This window comes from Sparus aurata, chromosome 11 (genome assembly GCF_900880675.1).
Source record: "Sparus aurata chromosome 11, fSpaAur1.1, whole genome shotgun sequence".
NCBI classification, from domain to species: domain Eukaryota; kingdom Metazoa; phylum Chordata; class Actinopteri; order Spariformes; family Sparidae; genus Sparus; species Sparus aurata.
This window is the reverse complement of record NC_044197.1, coordinates 13,263,000-13,281,624: the sequence shown is the minus strand read 5'-3', so window position 1 is coordinate 13,281,624 and position 18,625 is coordinate 13,263,000. Positions and strand designations below refer to the sequence as shown.

The 18,625-nt window shown below is 41.4% G+C and overlaps 2 protein-coding genes across 4 annotated transcripts in view; one reads left to right on the top strand and one right to left on the bottom strand.

Moving 5' to 3' along the window:
• The window catches only part of atf6 (activating transcription factor 6), a 34,490-nt gene extending 25,221 nt beyond the window's left edge, over positions 1-9,269 (top strand). The window contains exon 16 of the mRNA XM_030434184.1: positions 7,682-9,269. Within this exon, the coding sequence (XP_030290044.1) occupies positions 7,682-7,878 (197 nt within the window). The 3' untranslated portion in view covers positions 7,879-9,269. The remainder of the gene's footprint in view (positions 1-7,681) is intronic.
• Positions 9,270-10,157: 888 nt separating this feature from the next.
• olfml2ba (olfactomedin-like 2Ba) lies at positions 10,158-18,562 on the bottom strand. Of its 3 annotated transcripts, none has more exons than XM_030434350.1 (8): positions 17,934-18,562; positions 17,534-17,797; positions 17,206-17,313; positions 15,316-15,477; positions 13,538-13,757; positions 12,225-13,217; positions 11,363-11,539; positions 10,158-11,270 (listed from the first exon to the last, which is right to left on the bottom strand). In XM_030434350.1, exons 1-8 carry the CDS (start codon positions 18,099-18,101, stop codon positions 10,654-10,656), a joined length of 2,709 nt encoding a protein of 902 aa, XP_030290210.1. In that variant the 5' UTR covers positions 18,102-18,562; the 3' UTR covers positions 10,158-10,653. The 3 variants fall into 3 exon arrangements, with proteins under 3 accessions (XP_030290210.1, XP_030290209.1, XP_030290211.1); XM_030434349.1 differs by having other exon boundaries at positions 13,529-13,757; positions 17,934-18,559; XM_030434351.1 differs by having other exon boundaries at positions 13,529-13,757; positions 17,534-17,726; positions 17,934-18,107.
• Positions 18,563-18,625: the final 63 nt, after the last annotated feature.

Here is an 18,625-nt window from a genome sequence, read left to right as displayed (position 1 = left end):
TGGAGAAATTCGGTCACTCAACACAATGCAACAGATGAGAGGCGAGCTGGGTGCAGACTGAGAAACACGTCTCCCCACAAGAATGCATTACTTGTGACCTAAGAAACTTCTAGGACCAAAATAGAGCACTTTTTGCTTTTTAAGCCTTTTAAGGTGATGCTGATTCTTTTTTCCAAAATCTACCTTCTTGGATTGAGAGCATGTGTTGCCTGTTTAACTTAGATTAACATGTCTTTATAGTTTTTCTTTGCCAAAAACTGTCTTTGACATCTTGTTAGTTGAAGGTCTTTGCTCCCTCCTTCCCTGCATCCCTCCCTCCTTGCCTCCCTCCCTCCCTCCCTCTGAACTCTTTGTGCTCTCTGTCATGTCCTTCAGCCTCTGATTATACTCTCTGTTGCATTTAGAAAAGCTGTCTGTACAGCCACTGACCAAACCACACACAGACACAAAGAATTACCTTTTTCAATACGGTGATTTTCTTCTGATCTTGATTTTTTTTTTTCACATTTTTTTTCCGCAGACTATTTATTATTATTATTCCTGTATCAAAAAGCCATAATTGTTCAGGAAACATTCAAAAGACTGCCCTTTTGCCAGCCTAAAAACAGAATGTGACCACGTCACTAAATACCTGCAATGCTTGAACTGTCTGCTTTGCATCCATCAGCTATAAATTACACTACAGTAGTAGTAGGGTAATGGTTAGGTTTAAGTTAACCCTAACAAGGGCAAGAAGTGTGAGTTGTAAAAACCACCCAAGCCATTATCATCTAGATCTGTATTTGTATTAAGGAAAGTACTGATGTGCGAAGCAATGTGTCCACAAAAATCTCTTTCTTTTATATATTTAGTGAAAGTACTAACATTCAACTCAACAATATTGTGGCAGTATCGCTATTGAGCTTTTTGGTCAAAAATATCATCCTAGCATTAGTGAAGTTCTTCTGAGCAGATTTCAAAATACAGAGATGTACGTTGTTTTGTGATATAGAAAAGTAAAGTTTCTTTATTGTCTTATAGCCAAGTCGCCCAGCCCTACATGCCAAGTAGGAGTGGTATAGCCACAAAGTAATTTATTTAGAATTATTAATCCAGACATGTAGGATTTTTGGTCCTTGAACACTTGGGGAAATGTAAGCACTTTGATTTGCCGCATAGATGTTTATATCATTGTTGCAAGTGATGAAAAGTCAAATTATAGCTCCTCTTCAGATTATAGAGCAGGAACATGGCTCATTTAGACTGCTTCATTTCCTCCTAAAGAAAACAATTGCCGTCCACAGCTTGTAATAGTGGGTGGCAATCAGAGTGCACTTGGTTTGTGGTTTGGGGGGGGGGGGGGGGGGGGGTTCCGCCAGCCCATATGAGAAGCAATCACCCGTTTATTTGACCACCTGCCCTCGAAAACAAACCCATCCCAAACATTTTAACACTGGTACACATGAGATACGCCTCAGTATGTGAGCACTTTGTTGGCAAAACTCTTGGAACTTGATTGGCGCACTTGTTGCCAAATTGTTTTTTTATGAATAATTTAAGCGTACACATGTTTTTCATTTCCATGAGCTCATCATAGCTTTGCTCCATGGTCTTCGGATCTGCTGGATCATCGATGGAGAATGTCAAAGTCGGGTCATCTGGGTTTTCAGTGGAAAGAAGTCTTTTGTCCAAATACTGCAGGCTTAATTGTCAGGTGGCTTGATTTTCACCAAGCCTGCAGGACCGTGATATGAAAGGGAACCTACCCCATAGTGTTTGTGTAGGGTGTGAGCAATTAGGAAGACAGCCTGTTGTTGTTGGCTGTCAACCTGGCATTTTTATCCGAAATCTCCTGGTTCTTCTGTTATCTCCCTGTCTCGTCTGTGGCAAAGCACCAGCGAAAGATTTGATTAGTGATTCAGCCAGTTTGAGAGGAGTGAGTCAGTGGAATATGAGCCTCTTACTCAGCAGGGAAGACATGGCCATTGGGAAATAACCTCTTTTTTTCTGAAAGGGCGGTGTTTGAGATGAAGATTGATGAAGGTAAACATTGTTCTTGGTTGGTCTTGTCACAGAGGAATGTTGAGGTCCGTGCCGGTCGGATGGCCCATTGAAATAGCGGTAAATAGTGAAATCCAAGACCCCCTTTTCAGCTAATTGTTGAAATGGGCAAACAAAGGTGGCATTCAGGGAGAGATATCGGGTCTGGAAAGATTCTTGTTACCTTAAGAAAAGGGGTCTTCAATCTGCATGATCTGTCATGGATGCCTGCAGTTGGCCACAAATTCAAAACCAAAATTCTCCTGCTTGTTCCAGCCGTTCGTGTGGTTGCATCTAATGTGCCGGCTGGATCATGTGGTCTCTTTGAGAGAAACGACTAACACCAGTATTATGTTGGCACAGATGCATGATTCAGTAGAGATACAGTAGCTTCAGCCTCAGTTTGTTCAGTTCCTTGTTGACCTGACAGCAGGGACTGCAGTTAAAATCCAAGCCAACAAAGCTGACATTGAAAGAGGTTGGTGGTAATCCTGGTCCCCCCCCTCCTTCAACATGTAAAGCACCATGTGTCGCCCAGATGACAGTCTTCGAGTAGCATTTCAGATTTATGTTGTCCTTTGTTTGAAACTTTGAAGTGATTAAGTGTAAATGTGAATATTTAGCTGGATGAGACCCTTAGAAAAGCAGCACTGTCTTCTTTGTGGAACATGATTGCTCCGCAGTGAAGGATAATTCTTTCCAGCTTTCTTTTGCTGCTCTGCTTTTAGGAATGCCTTCCTTCTCCAGTGACTAAATGGTTTTCATCTGGAGGAGGTGAATGGACTGCTAATCTGGAGTGAACGTTTGGTCTGTCTTGGTCAATAACTGAATATCGGAGAATGAAACTTTGATGTAAGCCGTCTTCTGTTTCTGTCTCGCTGCGTGTCCACGGTTCAGGGTTTCTGTTAAAGTTACTTGACCTTGACGTTCTTGATTTTCTCTGAAAACGTATCTGGCTGAGCAGTGGCTCCTCGTAAGGACTGAACGGTGTGTTTATTCAGTGATCCTCCGAGTTTGAACGTAGCTTGATCAAGTGGAAGTGACATGTTTGGAGGAGAGGAATGTTTTGCGGATGACATCATTTACAGGTGGATCGACCGCGTGGACGTACTGCAGTCTATTTTTACTTCTCTGAGATTGTACATGTGCACTTTAGCTAACAGGCAGCTTTCACTGGGGGTTCAAGTTAGAAGGAGTTGGGGGTCAGATTTTCCAACTCCTCTAATCTAAACAAACATCCCCACCAGTCCTCTGACAAGGAGTGTAATCTTACCAACCAAAATGTTTAACCCTTTCCATCCTTGCCAAAATAAGCTACCACTAGTGATTCTTTGCCTCTATGACTTACTTGTCTACATGGAAAGCTAGGAATCAGCCATGCTAGCTGCTTATGTAGATGGCAGTGTCAAACGTTGGTCCACCATTTTGGTAGGGATTGAAAATTCTCAACTATTCGATTGGTTGCAGCAAAATTTTGCACAGACATTCATGCTCCCCAGATGATGAATCTTAATGACTTTGATGATCCGATGACTTTTCCTTCTATTATCACAATGAGGTTGATACTGAAATGTCTCAACAAATACTGGATGGATTCCGGTGATATTTAGTTTCTCCTCAGGCTGAGTTTTAATAACTTTACATGTTTTCTTGTACTTGGCTTTATCACCAAATACCTGCAAAACTACAGCCTTCCTTTTTGCCTCAGTGCTACTTTTTATTAACTCATTAATGTTAGAATGCTTTCATGCTAAACTGAGATGTTTGATATGTAAGGGAATATACTTTAACTGCTAAAAAACCCACAAAAAACAGCATTTTAGCATAGTCATCGTGAGCATGTTGGCGTGCAGATTTTAGTACTTAGCTAAGATGCTTAGCATGGCTGCTGACTCTTTTAGTCTTGTTATGTCTCTGAGATTCCTGACTAATTTTGTCATGGTGAAATACTGTTTTATTATTCAACATTGGCTTGTGCCTTTTATCACAGAGAATGCCAGTTATTCATATAAAAATGTAAATAACAGATGAGCGTATTGGCAGAATTTTCTGAATAAAAATCCTCTTCAAATTGGCTGGATTTTTAGCTTATGTGAATATTAAAGTTTCATGGACATCCTGTTGGACCCGCACTTACTTTTACTGACTCAAATCATGTCCTGTGATTTTCTGATTATACTTGCTGATGAATTGCTTCCTTTCTGATATTAACAAAAGCTCCCCTCATGGACTCTTCAGAGTCTGTGCCAGTCTGGCAGCCAGCGTCCTCCCGAGATGCAATCTCAGGTTACCTCAGACACGTCATTGCCAGAAAATTAGGGCTTTATCAGCACACACCAGCTCACTGTGTCGCTGAGTCTTTCTGGAACATCTCCAGATGGCACAAGTAAAAGGGGGATGAGACCACGCAGCGCAGGATGGTAGATTTGGCAGCTTCTTCAAAGACCTGCTGTTTGGAAGTTGGGCCTCGTGTCTGTGCATTTCCTGTTTCACTGTTCAGTCTGCTGCTCAAGCAGTTGGCTAAGTAGAATTTAGACATTTTGGTAAATTGGTGAAAGGGGGATGTAATCAATGTGGTGAATTTAATTGGAGTCTTCTGTTTGGTTAATTACATGATAAATGTGGGGTAGAGTATCTCATTAAAGAGCAACAGAAGCAAACTCTCAAAATAAAGAGGTAGCAAACCTGAATATTTTTTGTTTAGTTTTTTTGTTGTTGTTTTTTACAAGATTTTAACATAACATTGACATATCATTGCCTGACTTAAAAACTGTGTAGTTGTGTGCAGTAAAAACCAAAACAATTGGCTGAAAGACACTAAATCACTCTGTAGGGGTGAGGGGAGCTACAGAGTCGAGGGAAAATTCCATGTTGGTTTATCACTACGAGCTACAAGATGTCATATGAACCATTATCATAAAATATTACTTGGTTTACTACTGCATTAAGGCATTTGAAAATAAATAATAAATAATTTAGTTTAATTAATGTCTCTTGAATTCTATAGCTGCACTAAGTACATGGGGCAAAATAGTAATAACATGGGAAAAACAGTGACAATAGCTCACTGGAGGAGTGAGCAGAAGGTATTAAAGCTGTAATGCGAAGCAGTGTAAGTTAGGATACATAGCCTGAAACAATGCAAAAGGGGAAAAAAACAGTAATTAAAAGAAGTTAACTTTAAAAGGACTAGCAAACTCTTCAACCTCAAACCGACATGGCTCTCTTCACTACCAAAGTCTGCCGCCTCCTGCCCATTTCTGCATCCATATGGCTTCCTACTTTTTTCTTCCATGCTCACTGTTTTAGTCAAATCTTTTATACCTCTCTCATAATTTGCAGGGATTTCCGTTTCATTCAACCTCCTCATGTGTTTTGCATCTGCATTATGCATGTGACACGTTTCCACTCTGTGCTGCCGATCAGTTGGACTTCTGTTTATTATTGGATTGAAATTAGCTAAGCGGTGGTAATGTCAGAGTAGTTTATTCTGAACTGAATAGAATCCACAGGTTTGACTGTGCAGCAATGACAGAACCTTGAACTAGACAGCAACGATCTCATCAAGCGATATGGAGATGCACCGAAAATAACATTCCCAGCTCTGCTTCAGGCAGAAGCCTAATCCTAGATTGATGTAGCGTGACAGAGAGCAAAATCTGGACCCAGAGGATGACTTCCAGAGATGTCTGCTCAAACACTAAAGCCATTTGAGTAGTTCCAGTTTAACTGCAGGTGCAAGAGAGGAAGTTCAGCAGCAGATGAAGTCATACTCAGCATTGTGTCTCCCAGCCATCTAATGATATGAACATCCATGGGGTCTTCGGGCTGCCGAATGTGCTATTGTATCGTGGCCATATAGTACGATCTGATAAACTCTTAACTGCCTCTGAAGTATCCGTCTGTGGAAATCTGAAGAGCAGAAAAGGGCTGATGTGTTGCACAGGTGTCTGGAAAAAGACTGCAGCTTTTAAACAACTCGCAGTGCTCTCAGGCATTTTAAAGACGCCTACAGGTCCATTTTTGGGTCATATACGAGTGCACTAAAACTGACTGAGGCGTGTTTGTCTTGTGCACTCCATATGGGGAATGTTGTTATCATCTCCACTCTCCCGCTGACATACAAAGGAAGCCCAGAGTCTTTAAGTTGTCCGTTAATGTAAATACACCAGAGATCCCTCAGCATACAGTTAAGAGCTTTTTCTAGCAAAGAACTTTACAAGCGTGTCCACTTTAGAGGATGTTCTTCCCCTAAGCTGAACAAAGTTAAGGCTGTGGGAGACCACAGACCATGAACCACACAGCATTGTCCTAAGTCCAGCATCTTATTCCAAACTTAAACTTCTGAAGATGAAGCCAGAATAAATACTTTTTTCGCTCAAACCTCAGGATGACCTTTTGAAAATGTATTCATCTTTGATAATGACCTTTGTGTGTATCATTCTACTATACACCATCTGTGGTCTGTTGCAGTCTCTGGGTTTTTTTTTTTTTTTTTGTCAAACACAATAGCCTGACTCATCAACATTGATCACTTTCTGTCCCTCAATCCTGCCCGAGTTTCTTCTTTTCTTCTCTGAACTCAGCGAGAAGCCTGACTCATCATCAGTGATCTCTCTCTTTCTCTTTTTCTCTCTCCAATACTCTTGCCAGAGTCTCTCCTTTTTTTTTTTTTTTCTTTCTTCTCAAATTTGCATGTCCTGCTCTTGTTTAGAGCTGTTTTGTTTATCTCCATGAAGGAGAACTCCAGTAAGTGACTCACTTCTGGACTCCATCTGTTCTCAGCCCCCCCCCCCCCCCCCCCCCAGCTGCCTCAAACAATACTCCTTGACACTCCCAAAATATTCCGTCAAGTCTTTCTGCAACAAATACTACAAAAAACCTGAAACATTAATGAAGATTAATACACTTTGATAACCTCTATATGTGTGTTGAGTTGGTTAAAGCTTCAGCCGGTATAAAATCCACAGGCAAATACATAAATGATTCAATCTACAATAGAGCCCAACCAATATATCAGTTGGCCGATATTATTGTTGATATCAGCTGATGAAAACTTTTTGGACAAGTGGGCGATCAAGTGCAGAAAATGGTGCTGATTTTAGAATTATGAAATTTGGAAATTTCAGTTTAGTTCACCGGTAAAGTTGAACTGTAAAATACCCTGCCTCCATTCCATATTTTTGTGTTTGATAACAAAATTTGAGGGATTACTGCAAACAACATGTGTATATCGGCCAATATATCGATATTGTAATTATTTCACCCAAATGTATTGATATCAGTATTGCCCCCAAAAACTGCATATCAGTCTGGCTTTAATCTAATGAAAAAATGTCATTTATGCATTTATTGAAGAGTTGCAACAATTGACCTATTAGTTGTCAACTAGTAAATTAATTGGCAACTATTTAGATAAAATATTGATTGGTTTAAGGAAAAAATATTAAAATTATCTGGTTTTGGCCTCTTAAATATAAATATTTTCTGGTTCTCTTTAGTGTTGGGAAACACTGATCGACATATTTCACCAAATATCTAACTGATTAATCAAGAAAATAATCCACAGACTGATCTACAATGTATATAATTGTTACTAGCAGACCGATTATTGATGAATCCAGAACTAACAACTGTCATTTTCCTTTTCTTGCCATTACAGACAGCATCATCAGGGAAGACAAGTACGAGGTGATGATGCAGATTGACTGTGAAGTAACGGACACCAGGATCCTCCACATCAGGTCCTCCACCATTCCACCTTTGCTGAGGGTCAACCGCACGGACACGTTTTATCAGCACTCCCAGACTGACAACCACGCCCCACCGCCTGTCGGTGTTCTAATGGGGTCTGCGTAAGGTCACCATCAGCACCTCTATTATTTTTATCTCTTCAACAAAACCCACAAAGACAAACGGAGCAAAAAGACCACAATCAACACTTGGGGTTTTTTTTTTTGTATGTGATGAGGTGTATTTTATATGTTGTGCTCCTACTGACTTCATGATTGTGATGTAGATTTGAATGAAATTCAGTCATCATAATTCAAAGTTAGGTTAAATTGTCAGCACCAGCCAGCTACATTCTTCATTCAGGCTGATATCCGGAGGTAGTCTGCAGCTCCTTGTGTGGCAAAACTGACTTCTCCCTGTAACCCCAGACGCCCCACATAAGGGTAATTGCTTAGCGGCAGGAGGCCAAGCATTGAACCCTGAGTCACCCCATCATAACACAAATACTTTCACCCCATAGCGGCTCTCCTCAAGTCTGCTCTCTCTTTTATATTTCAGTTTTATTTTTGTTGTTGTTTTTGATTTTAGAACAAACTACAAAGCCAGAGGAGAAAAACAGAAAATGATTATACACTCAAGGTTAATCTCGCAGGGAATTTTCCCAACTAAATGCAGAGAAAGACATTTGTGATATCAGTGTTTGCAAGCACAGCAAATTCTGTGGCTGTATCGACACAAGATGAGAGTGCTGTAATCGTCTCTCTTACTCAGTCATCTGTTAGCCTCTAACTAAAGCAAGTTTTACGAGCAATGGAGTAAGAGATGCCAGATTGATTAGATGCAGCACTTCTAATTCAGTGAACTCAGGAAGTCAGGTGATCCGTGAAGGCTAGCAGGCTGACCGATATGTTGTCGGCTGGTTTTCATTAAATCCAGGATTTCAGGTGCTCTGTGTTTTTCGCACTGTATTGATGAAGAATTTAAGTTTTTTTGGTCTTTGCACTGTGCTTCTCAGATTCAGATATATATTTATTTGTAGTAAACAAACTCCTGTGGTGTGACCCGTTTCACTACTTTGTTTTTATTTTCTGTATCTGTCTGATTTCACTTTGTCGGAACTGTTTATTTTAATTGACTACAGAAAATCTAAATGACATATTGTGTATACAATAATAAATGGTGGATTGGAAGGAAACAAAGAGGAAATGTTAGTGCTGGGAGATTTCTTTAGTGTCCGTTTAATGGCTGGACATTCAGATTTGATCTTAGGAATCACAATGTTATCTTATTCGACTGCTGATGTTTGACATCTGATGAAAAAATATTGAGTCCCGTCCACTGGTTAAAGTGCACTTTTTGGCACACTTAAGCCTGTATTGAAATTATAACCCACTGGAAATTAGTCTTTTTTTAAACTGTGACAGAGCTAAATTATCGCCTAGATTTTACTACCAATTATTTGTAAAAAAAAAAAACAACAAAAAAAAACATTGCACTATAAATGCAGAACCTGGGAAGATGCATTCTGGCTTCAAATTTATTTGTATGACTGTTTCTATTTCCTTGTTTTGAATATGTATAATTGAAGTAAAAACTGGTGTGAAATAAGAAATGATAACTTCGACTTTAGAAACCATTTCCTTATTTTTCTTGGATATATAGATAAATACTATATACTATGCTTGTGTGTGTGTGTGAAAGTGCATTTCTCGTCGCTACAGGGTTGTACAGATGGTTATGTTTAAGCTCAACAGATGCCCATAAAAAAGAAAGAAAAAAACATGCCCTTGCTTTTGTTTTCTTAAGCCAGGCCATCTGTGTGGGTATATACATACATATACATATATATATATATACATATATATATATATATATATATATATATATATATATATATATATATATATATATATATATATATATATACACATATATATATATATATATATATATATACACATATATATATATATATATATATATATATACCCTTTGGTTCCAAAAATATTTGATTCACTGCATCCCAGCATTTCTTCCTGGAGGAGCAAGCATGAGTACAATTAACTTTTAAGGTTTGTGTTTTTTTTTGTATTCTATTGTGTGCAGAAACCAAAATAAACACTGGATTTTCTCTAACTGTAGACCTTTGTGCATCCTTAAAGCATTTGGGGGAAATCCTACAACTGCATCATTTCAGTTTTTGCTAAACAGGTGTAATAGATGGACTGCTCAGGGTACTTTTCTGCACAATCACTCAACTTACGTCCAGGCACAGCAAATTACAGGCTTGAACACTGCTTCTCTCTGTCTGTATATATGTTTTTCCTCTGTCTTCCTGTCGAATTAACACTCATAAATTGTAATTGAAGCCTCTTAAAACTGTGATTAGCTGAACAAAGAAGACATTTTCTGTCAGCATTTCCGAAGTTTATTGTAAACGCCTCCAAAGAGTCTGATATGCAGGGAGTAAGTGCTTTCACAAGATCAAGGTCAACAGCAATATCTGTGGTTTCATCATATAGAGGAAGAGAAAATGTAATACAAAATCATGTGTATGAAACAGAAAAATGTAGCATGGGAATATACTTTATGAACAGTTTTTTTTTTTATGTGAACTTATTTCTACATTCATTCAGCTCACAGGGCTTCTCTTTTACAGTATTACAATATATACAGTATAACTTGATCTGTTGACTAAGTAATCAGGCTCATGGTTTCATTTATTTTAGTAAATTCAGAAAAGTAAAAAAAAAAAATCAGAATATGAACAAAACAGTTTAGTCACGATATACTGACGTACATTTGTACATTTGGCTTTCGTCTGTCTCCGTACTGAAGGCCACGTGGACTGATCTACAATCCATTCAAACCATAGAATTACTTACTTCTACTCTCTAACCCTTACTGAGGATCTACATAGGCAAACTTGATGTTGTATGTGACTTGGTGTCCATTGTCCCACGCATACAGAACACCCTCTTTGGGATTGTAATCAATCTGCGTGGTGTAGGTGTAGTTGTTGGTGAAGGGCATTCTGGGAATCATCTGAGTGTTCGTGTGCGTGTCGAAGGCATATTCCAGGTTGGCGTCCCTTTGGTTGTAGCTGTCAACAGCGTACAGGACACCGCACACAATGAAGCAGTTTCCATAGTGGTTTCTCTTGAGCCCGGTTCTCCAGGTGGTCTCCCTCTGCATGCTGAGGTCTGAGGGGTTGAGTCGGCTCAGAACAATCACTTCCTGTAAAAAGCCCTCGTCATCCAGCGCTGGGTAGACGATCCACAAGCCGCTCTCGTCCACGGCAAAGTTGACATCCGAGTGGCTGCGCCACTCCCAAGGTGATGATGCCTCCTCGACCAGAGCATCATGCAGCATGGTCCAGGCGGCCACGTAACGCTGACGCAGGTCATACTTGATGACGTCTCGAGAGAAGGCGCGGCAGTAGTAGAAAGCCCCATCATAGACCACGTGGCCTGTGCCAATCCAGTTGTAAGGAAGCTTGTATGAGTTGGTAAAACGGCCTGGAGAGGATAAAGAGAAAATTAAGAAGCATGAGATTCATCAAAGCAAAGACACAACAAAGAAGAATTCAGTGAAAGCATTGAGTACTTACCTCCTTTGAAAACCTCGAGGTTGCGGAACTCCAGGAGGTTGTTTCCATAGTAGAAGTTTGTGACATAAATTTTGTCATTCCCAGACTTTGGATCCTTCATCCATGCTCCTTCATTCCTGCCATAGGTGTTGTGAGTAACTGGCTCCGAGATTGTTGCCAAAGTGTCCTTACACTCCCCTGTGAACAAGTCAGAGAGCCATGAGTGAGGATTTGGAACGAAACAATTTAACATCATCCAGACCTCCGTCAAAGAGTCTGAAAATAATTAGAGGCTTTTGTTTTATGGATGGAATCACGGAAAGGGTGAGGTTCCCACAGTGGCCTGAGTGCTGAATTACAAAGTTTAGTGATTCATAGAATGAAATCAATACAATATTTTTCTAAATGACAAGAATATGTAAAGAGGTGCGGCATGATGTCTGTCACAGGATATCTTGTTTGTTGGTGTTAATCTCTTGTAAGCACCTGCTAAGCCGTTTTTTTAGCCACTCTGGGTGTCTGTCAGTTGGTCTGTTGGTTACTTGGTCAGAAATATCTCACCCAGTATTGGTTGGACAGCCATGAAAGGACTTTGGTGATACCCCAACTTTTCCTTCAATATTTTATCCAGTAGTTTTGTTCAGGACTATTTAGCCTGGGGGTAAAAAAAAACTTCAGCCTCAGCTATTCATTGTGTTCTTAGCAAGACCCAGAGGCTCCCCATGCTTCCAGTCTGGCACGGTGGCCACTCACGGTACTGCAGCAAAAAAAATTCCCCTGGTATTGAGCTCAAAGAACCACTGTGCCTACTAAGCTGTCAGCGTTTCTGTAGACTTGCAGTCTTGCTTCTGTCTTCCCCTTAGTCGACATAAACTGAACTTACCAGGTTTTCTTGAAGCGGATTCCTGCTGCCTTTGCATTGGCTCGTCCGACTCCACTCCCTCTTCCTCTTCCCAGCTGATTTTGTATCTCCGTCTGACTTGAGCAGCCTGTCTGGTAGTGGTAGTCGTGGTAGTAGCTGTAGTAGTGGTTGAAGAAGAGGTAGTCGAAGGTGTGGTGAAAGATGGAGAAGTGTGATGGGAAGTGACGATTCTCTCTGTGGTAGGAGGCAAAGTCGTCCCTGAAAAGATGGTGGATTCAGTTTCTTCTTCTTCCGCTGTTGTGGTGGCGGCCTGTGTGGGGTTAGCTGTTGTGGGGGCTGCCGTGGGGGTTGTTGGTGCCAGGGTCCGGGTAGCCTGGGTGGTGATGGTCATCGTGGAAGTTGGGTGGGCAGTTGGAGCCTCTGTGGCTGTGTTTGGTACCAGAGTGCTTGAATAAGCTGTTGTACTGCCAGGTATGTTTTGTTTCACCTCCAGGGTAGAGGTTTCCATCGTGGTGGTCCGTGTATTTCTCGTTGTCAACGCTCGTGGGATTTCCCTGGTGACTGTATTTTCGGAGGGTTTGGTTGTGTTTCTTGACGTTTCGGTTGTTGAAGAAGTGCCTGCTGGTTCAGCCATCAGAGGGATTGGTGACTGAGTGATTCCTGCAGTGGCTCTTTGAGTAGTCAGAGGGGCGGCGTCTGTGCTCCTGGGTTTTTGTGTCGTTGTAGATGGTCCAAACGCGTCCGACGTGCCACCCTGTGCATCTGTAGACACATCCACTGATGCGGTTCCAATGGCACTGATGACCTCACTATGGGTTTCTGAGGTGGGCTCAGTTTGTTTCAGTTTTGCCGATTGGCTGGTCTTCTTGGAATGATATAAAGGATCAGTTTTCGGCAGTCGACTTAATTGTAGTCCTTCCCTCGTCCTGGGGCGAGGGGCTCTGTGTTGGAGAAGATTCTCCTCAATGAAGAGGTTAATTGGGCCATCACCACTGAATCCATGATACTCAAAAACTAAAAAAGGGAAAAGAAAAGATTTGGTCAAGTAATCCGAGCGACAGTTATACAATACCGTCAAAACCAGGTCGTCTCTGAACTAATAAATTACAGCACACATTTGTAATTGTGATTTTTGCAGTGACAGAGTAAAACGTGACTGACTATATTTCATTGTTTTATGGTAAGCAGAATGTGGATGTGTAAAGAAAAGTTGAAGATATACTTTTTGGTATGGCTGTGAATTGGATGATAACTTGATTTCAGATTTTTCTCGGTCCATCTGCACAGTTATTTGCCCTGAAAGCTGACTGAAGGTTTGCACTCACAGTTCTCACCAGGCTCCCCGTCGTCTGCCACCATCGGATCAGGCTCAGATTTATAAAACGTCATTCCTCTGATGATCATTCCGTTGGGGGCGGTCTTCGACACCGGAGAAGCCTCCTTGTTAGCCACATTTTTGGGAGTCGCCTGAGGTCTGACCTCAGTGATCTGAGCAGAGCCATCTGTCGGTCGGACGGACGGATTTTCCCCAATAAACTTCTCCTCATACCTTTCCTGTTCGTGGACAGAATGGACACACAAAACTTCTATTTAGCAAAACTTACAGATGTGCAAAACCTTAAATGCTTACATTTTTGAATTTTGCTTAAAAGAAATGACTCAAACGATACACGGATTTGCAAAAAATAATGATTGATAGATAACTATTTTTCTTTCAGTTGGCTAACTGACTCATGGACTAATCATTACAACTCCACTTAAAAACTTCAGCTGGAGTCTGTTTGGCAAGCTGACCTCAATCTGATCATTTGTCACTTTCACTGTCTGACTTTTTTAGCTATAAAGCCTCATTCATACTCAGATCTCAACAATTAAAGCGGTGAGTAATATGTTACTATTACCGATGGAAATGATGACCGAAGCCACGAAGTGCGACCCAAGTGAATTATCCTTTAATAAAGAGGAAACTTTTAATCCAAAAATGTCATTTACTTTTCAGTTTTCATTGATGACACTGTGTTATGCTCTTGCGAAAACATATTAAAAAGTGAATCACTTGTTTGTGAAGGGCAGGTCCGCCCAACACTGCTGCCATGGATCAGGGCCCTGTGGTACAGTCACTGCTCTGAGGTCTGCTGTCGTCCACTGGGTCTGCCAAACCTTCCCATTACCTCCATAACTCGTTTACACATTTTTTGGTCCTTAATCGCAGAGAAGGCGATTTTTATGAAGGAGTTTGTGGAAAGAACACATAATTGTTCCTTTTGTTTTGCAGGAACACAAGACTTCATAATGGAACATGTGAATCCAATCACTTCTCTTGTACGTGTTCAGAGCCTTCGCAACTGCTTTGAATATGTAATACTGTCTTTCAGGATGTGTTGTACAATATTCATGGATGTAACAGAGGATAGAATCTTGCCATGAATACACCTACAAACTTTACTTAAGGGGAGGTTATAAACCACCTGAACTGTGAAATGTTGAAGGCTCTGCAGTACTTTACTATGATGCCTTTTTGTCACACATTTTCCCCTAGATAGTGTCTTCTGCCATTTGGATAAGGCACTTTGCCGTATTTCGATTTTAGTCATATTTCGATTTGAGCAGCTGTAGTTGGAAACTAGTTGAAAATGGTAGTAGCAACTTACAGCTCACTATTTCATTAGTGTTTCCTAGAGAATTCAGTTGCCTGTTGAGCTGCTCACATATGTATTTAACTAATATGAGTAACTGGTACAGTAATTATTTGGTAATGATTAAATTCATTTGCAGTAACTAATAGCTACTTCCAGGAATATGTGTAGCAGTAAATATCATAAGAAAGATGCATGCGCTAGGTAATGTTAACTAACATAGACCTGTAGTTAAATACAGCCAGTGATTACTAATTGTTCTTTAATTTACTTGGTAAGTACGAAGAATTATTATAAATCTGTAACAATTTAACAGTGTGAGCTGCCTTTAAATGCATATATGACAACACAATCTTAGTATTTCTTGGCAACTGAAAGAAATCAAGCTTTTGCATCTAATTGCAAAAGAACTAGCGACTAGCTTCCCCTTTAAATCTGTTGACCCTGTGATATCAGTGTTAGGATGTCACACTCACCCCTGGGTCTCGATATGCCGCGGCCCCGCTGATCTCACTGAGTCTCTTCGGTTCCTGATGCTTTTGTGGGGGAGGGGTGGGCGCTCTCTCCGTCACATCTGCCTCGACCGGAGGACTCTCTTGGGGCTTCACCACATCCGCCGTGTCGTTCACAGACACCACCTTCATGCAGTCGGGGACAAATCAAGACATCAGCAGAATCATGTGCGTGTTATAATGGAAAACGGGCTGCGATCACATCAGCAGAGATAATCACTCACACAAGGCTGAAGGGGAGAGTATCCTGAGTCATCAAATGTTATATTTCACTTGTTATTGGAGGGAAAAGCACAGGTGTTACCAATAACAATAAAGATCACTTATGACAGGCGTCCCAGTTATTCATGTGACAGCCTGAACAATACCTGGAACCTGAATCTGACTGAACCCAATTCAAATTTTCTTTGAGCCTTTTTTTTTCTGTTGTGGCAAGATGTCGTCTGCGAATGCTCAGACAGTTGTGATTGCACTAGGTGCCTCCCAGAATGCACTTTTTAAAAAAAAACACCAGCATCTTCACTCACGACACTTCTACTTCTCAGCAATCGACCTTTACACGTGTCACACACAAAGACACAGCCGAAACCAATAACATCATTAATGAATATATGCTTGATTCAGCCGCTTAGTTTATCAACTGCAGCTGTGTTTTCCATGCCAAGACACGTCTGTGAAAAAGGTCATTTCAGAAGCAAATGCAGTTTGCATAGCTTTCACACATCATGCAGGCACAGTGTGTTGTACATGATGCTGTAATCAAGTGTTCAGAAGTGCCACTGTAGCTCATCAAAATAATGATCATCAAATTAAGTGGTTTGAGTCCACTTTGATTCAGCACCCAAAGGGCGCGACACAGAGATCTGGGTGTGAGAAAGTTTGACTGAAGCAGCTCAGCTCTCTCCCAGGCGCTGTTCAGTTTGGTTCGGTTCAATCATTTCTGACTCCAGGCGGAAAACTTGACTTGCTATCAGGAGCCCAAGATAAAAGGCGATACAAATGTAAAAACAAACAAATAGTAGAGGAGAGATAAAGACTCTGAAAGTGCTGTATGGACACTTCTGGTATGCAAGTCGTTCCAATCAAGATAACGTTGGTACATGTGGTTACCTTTGTTGCACCTGTTTGGGCGGGACGACTTTTTGATTTATGATGTTTATGAATCATTTAGGTACATGGGGTTTGGTGCAAAAACTTCACCGTTGAAAGGCCGATTGTTTACGGCTGACTCGACACCGAGTTCATGTGAAAGAATTTGTACGGTAAAGGGGCACTACGTCGTTTTGGAAAAGTAAGTCGGAACTACCACTACCAGCAACTCGGAATGGTAATATCAACAACATTATTGAGGTGATTATACAAACTCAGAGATATTTATTTTTCCATGACTGAACAAACAAGCTGCTCTCAGAGGAAAATAAGGTCCCCTGAACACTGTTTAACGCTAGAGAGGTGGCAGGGTCCGCCACATATAAACAAAGTAAAACAATGTGAAGCTGTGTTGTCCGTTTGTTTATTCAGTCATGCAATTGAAGACAGATTGTTTCTTTAAACTTGCCAATGAAAATCTTTCTCATCTGATTTTTTTCCCCAAAAATAACTACATAGTGAACCTTTAAGTCATTTCATTTGATCTAATAGATTTAGCACAAAAAATACTGCTCTGCAAAATTCAACAAACATCTGGTTAGTATTTCCATTCTTTATTAATTGATTTATCACTCCCTCCAGATGCAGCTAACAATAAAGACTAAAGAGAGTGTTTTATTGGACTGACTACATCCAGAAGCCAAACACACCTGCTACCACCAGTTCATATAATATTTCGAGACGAAAGGTTCACTTTTAATGTACCTTTTCGAGGTGATCCATGCGATGCAGGAGCTTATTGGTGACGGAGTGCAGCTTCAGTAGATCCATGCCATAGAAGGATCCCTCCAGCAGCTCCAGGATGGTGGACAGCTGGAATGATCAAGCGGATTCCGTCAAAAGGGTTTACCAATTCAAGACATGCCATATGTTAAATGGGCCCAACGCCTCCCATTCAAACTCTGAATCTCCAGTTTTCCAGGCCTCTTTAGAAATCAACAGACGCGCTGAAGGCAGCCCGGATGCTTATGCGGACATGATGTGTGTTTCGAGGCTCTAGTGTGCACGGAAAGTGGACAGGATGACACTTCACCTTGACATTCTCCTTCCCAGCTTCCCTAAGTCTTTTCAGCCTGAACTCCCCCTCGCATGGATTGACCGCTGACGGAGGAGCGATGCAGGCGCACTTGCACTCTGGTCCAGATGTGATAGTCTCCACAGTGTAGAAGTCCTGCGCTGTGGCGCTCCCTTCTTCTATCCGCCGGCAGGCGCTCCTGCTCAGGGGTCTGACAACACATTTACACCGACAGTCAGAGCCTTCCGAGAGGGCTTTCACTTTGTCATAATCACCCAGCAGCTACAAAGAGAAGAGGACGAATGTATTTTCCACCACGCTCAATCAAAAACGTTTGAATATTTTACGCACAAAATCATTAAATGTCCACAAAACACAACAGGCAAATCAGTGAAAAGAGCGGGACGTTTCCTCTTACCTTAGAGAGGATGCTCTCCTGGCCATCTATCTCCTCCTGCAGCCCGTCACTTGGCTCCGCCGCGCTCTCAAATCGTGACCCAGGATCTTCACCCCGGGTCTGCGGCGCTGCAGAGCTCCATGGAACCGACGCACAGAACATCAGGATGAGAACGCATAACTTGCACATGTTGTGAGGCTCACAGAGCGCCGGAGAGACAGAGACTCTTGAAAGTATGCTGGCAGGCACAGCCTGTCACCAGTTAACTCAGCTGCCAAGGAAATTTCATGCTTCTGTCTCCAAAAATTAGAATCGTTTATCCAAAAGTGTCATCAGACAGCGAGATCAAGCTTTATAGCGCGAGGTCATCTTTTTCAGTGTCACAGTGAACGCGGGTGCAGAAAGAGCGCGTGGTCTGTGAGAGAGCAGCCGGCATCTGCTGCTGCTGCTGCCGGAGCTGCTGGAGCTGATGATGGAGCAGAGCTGACAGGAGGCGGATCTCATCAGACTGGCAGGAGGAGTTCAACTACTGCAGACGACTACTGACGCATGATGTGCGGCACAATTAATCTGTCATGAGTTGAATATTCGTTTCAGGCTAATCAGGATTTTTTTTCTTTGAACTTTGACTTGCAGTCTGAGGTTGTTAATCACATTTCGTGCTCAAATTCAAAGTAGCAGCCTGTTGCGTAGAGATCTGATGCCACCTAGTC

Bases quoted from the DNA above. Each gene is read 5' to 3' on its own strand.
- olfml2ba (XM_030434349.1), bottom strand. From the start codon at position 18,101: ATGTGCAAGTTATGCGTTCTCATCCTGATGTTCTGTGCGTCGGTTCCA. The intron at 17,314-17,533 runs GTGAAGTGTCAT...TGATCATTCCAG, and splicing joins CTGGGAAGGAGAATGTCAAG to CTGTCCACCATCCTGGAGCT. The intron at 11,540-12,224 runs GTAAGTTCAGTT...ACTTGTTCACAG, and splicing joins ATCCGCTTCAAGAAAACCTG to GGGAGTGTAAGGACACTTTG.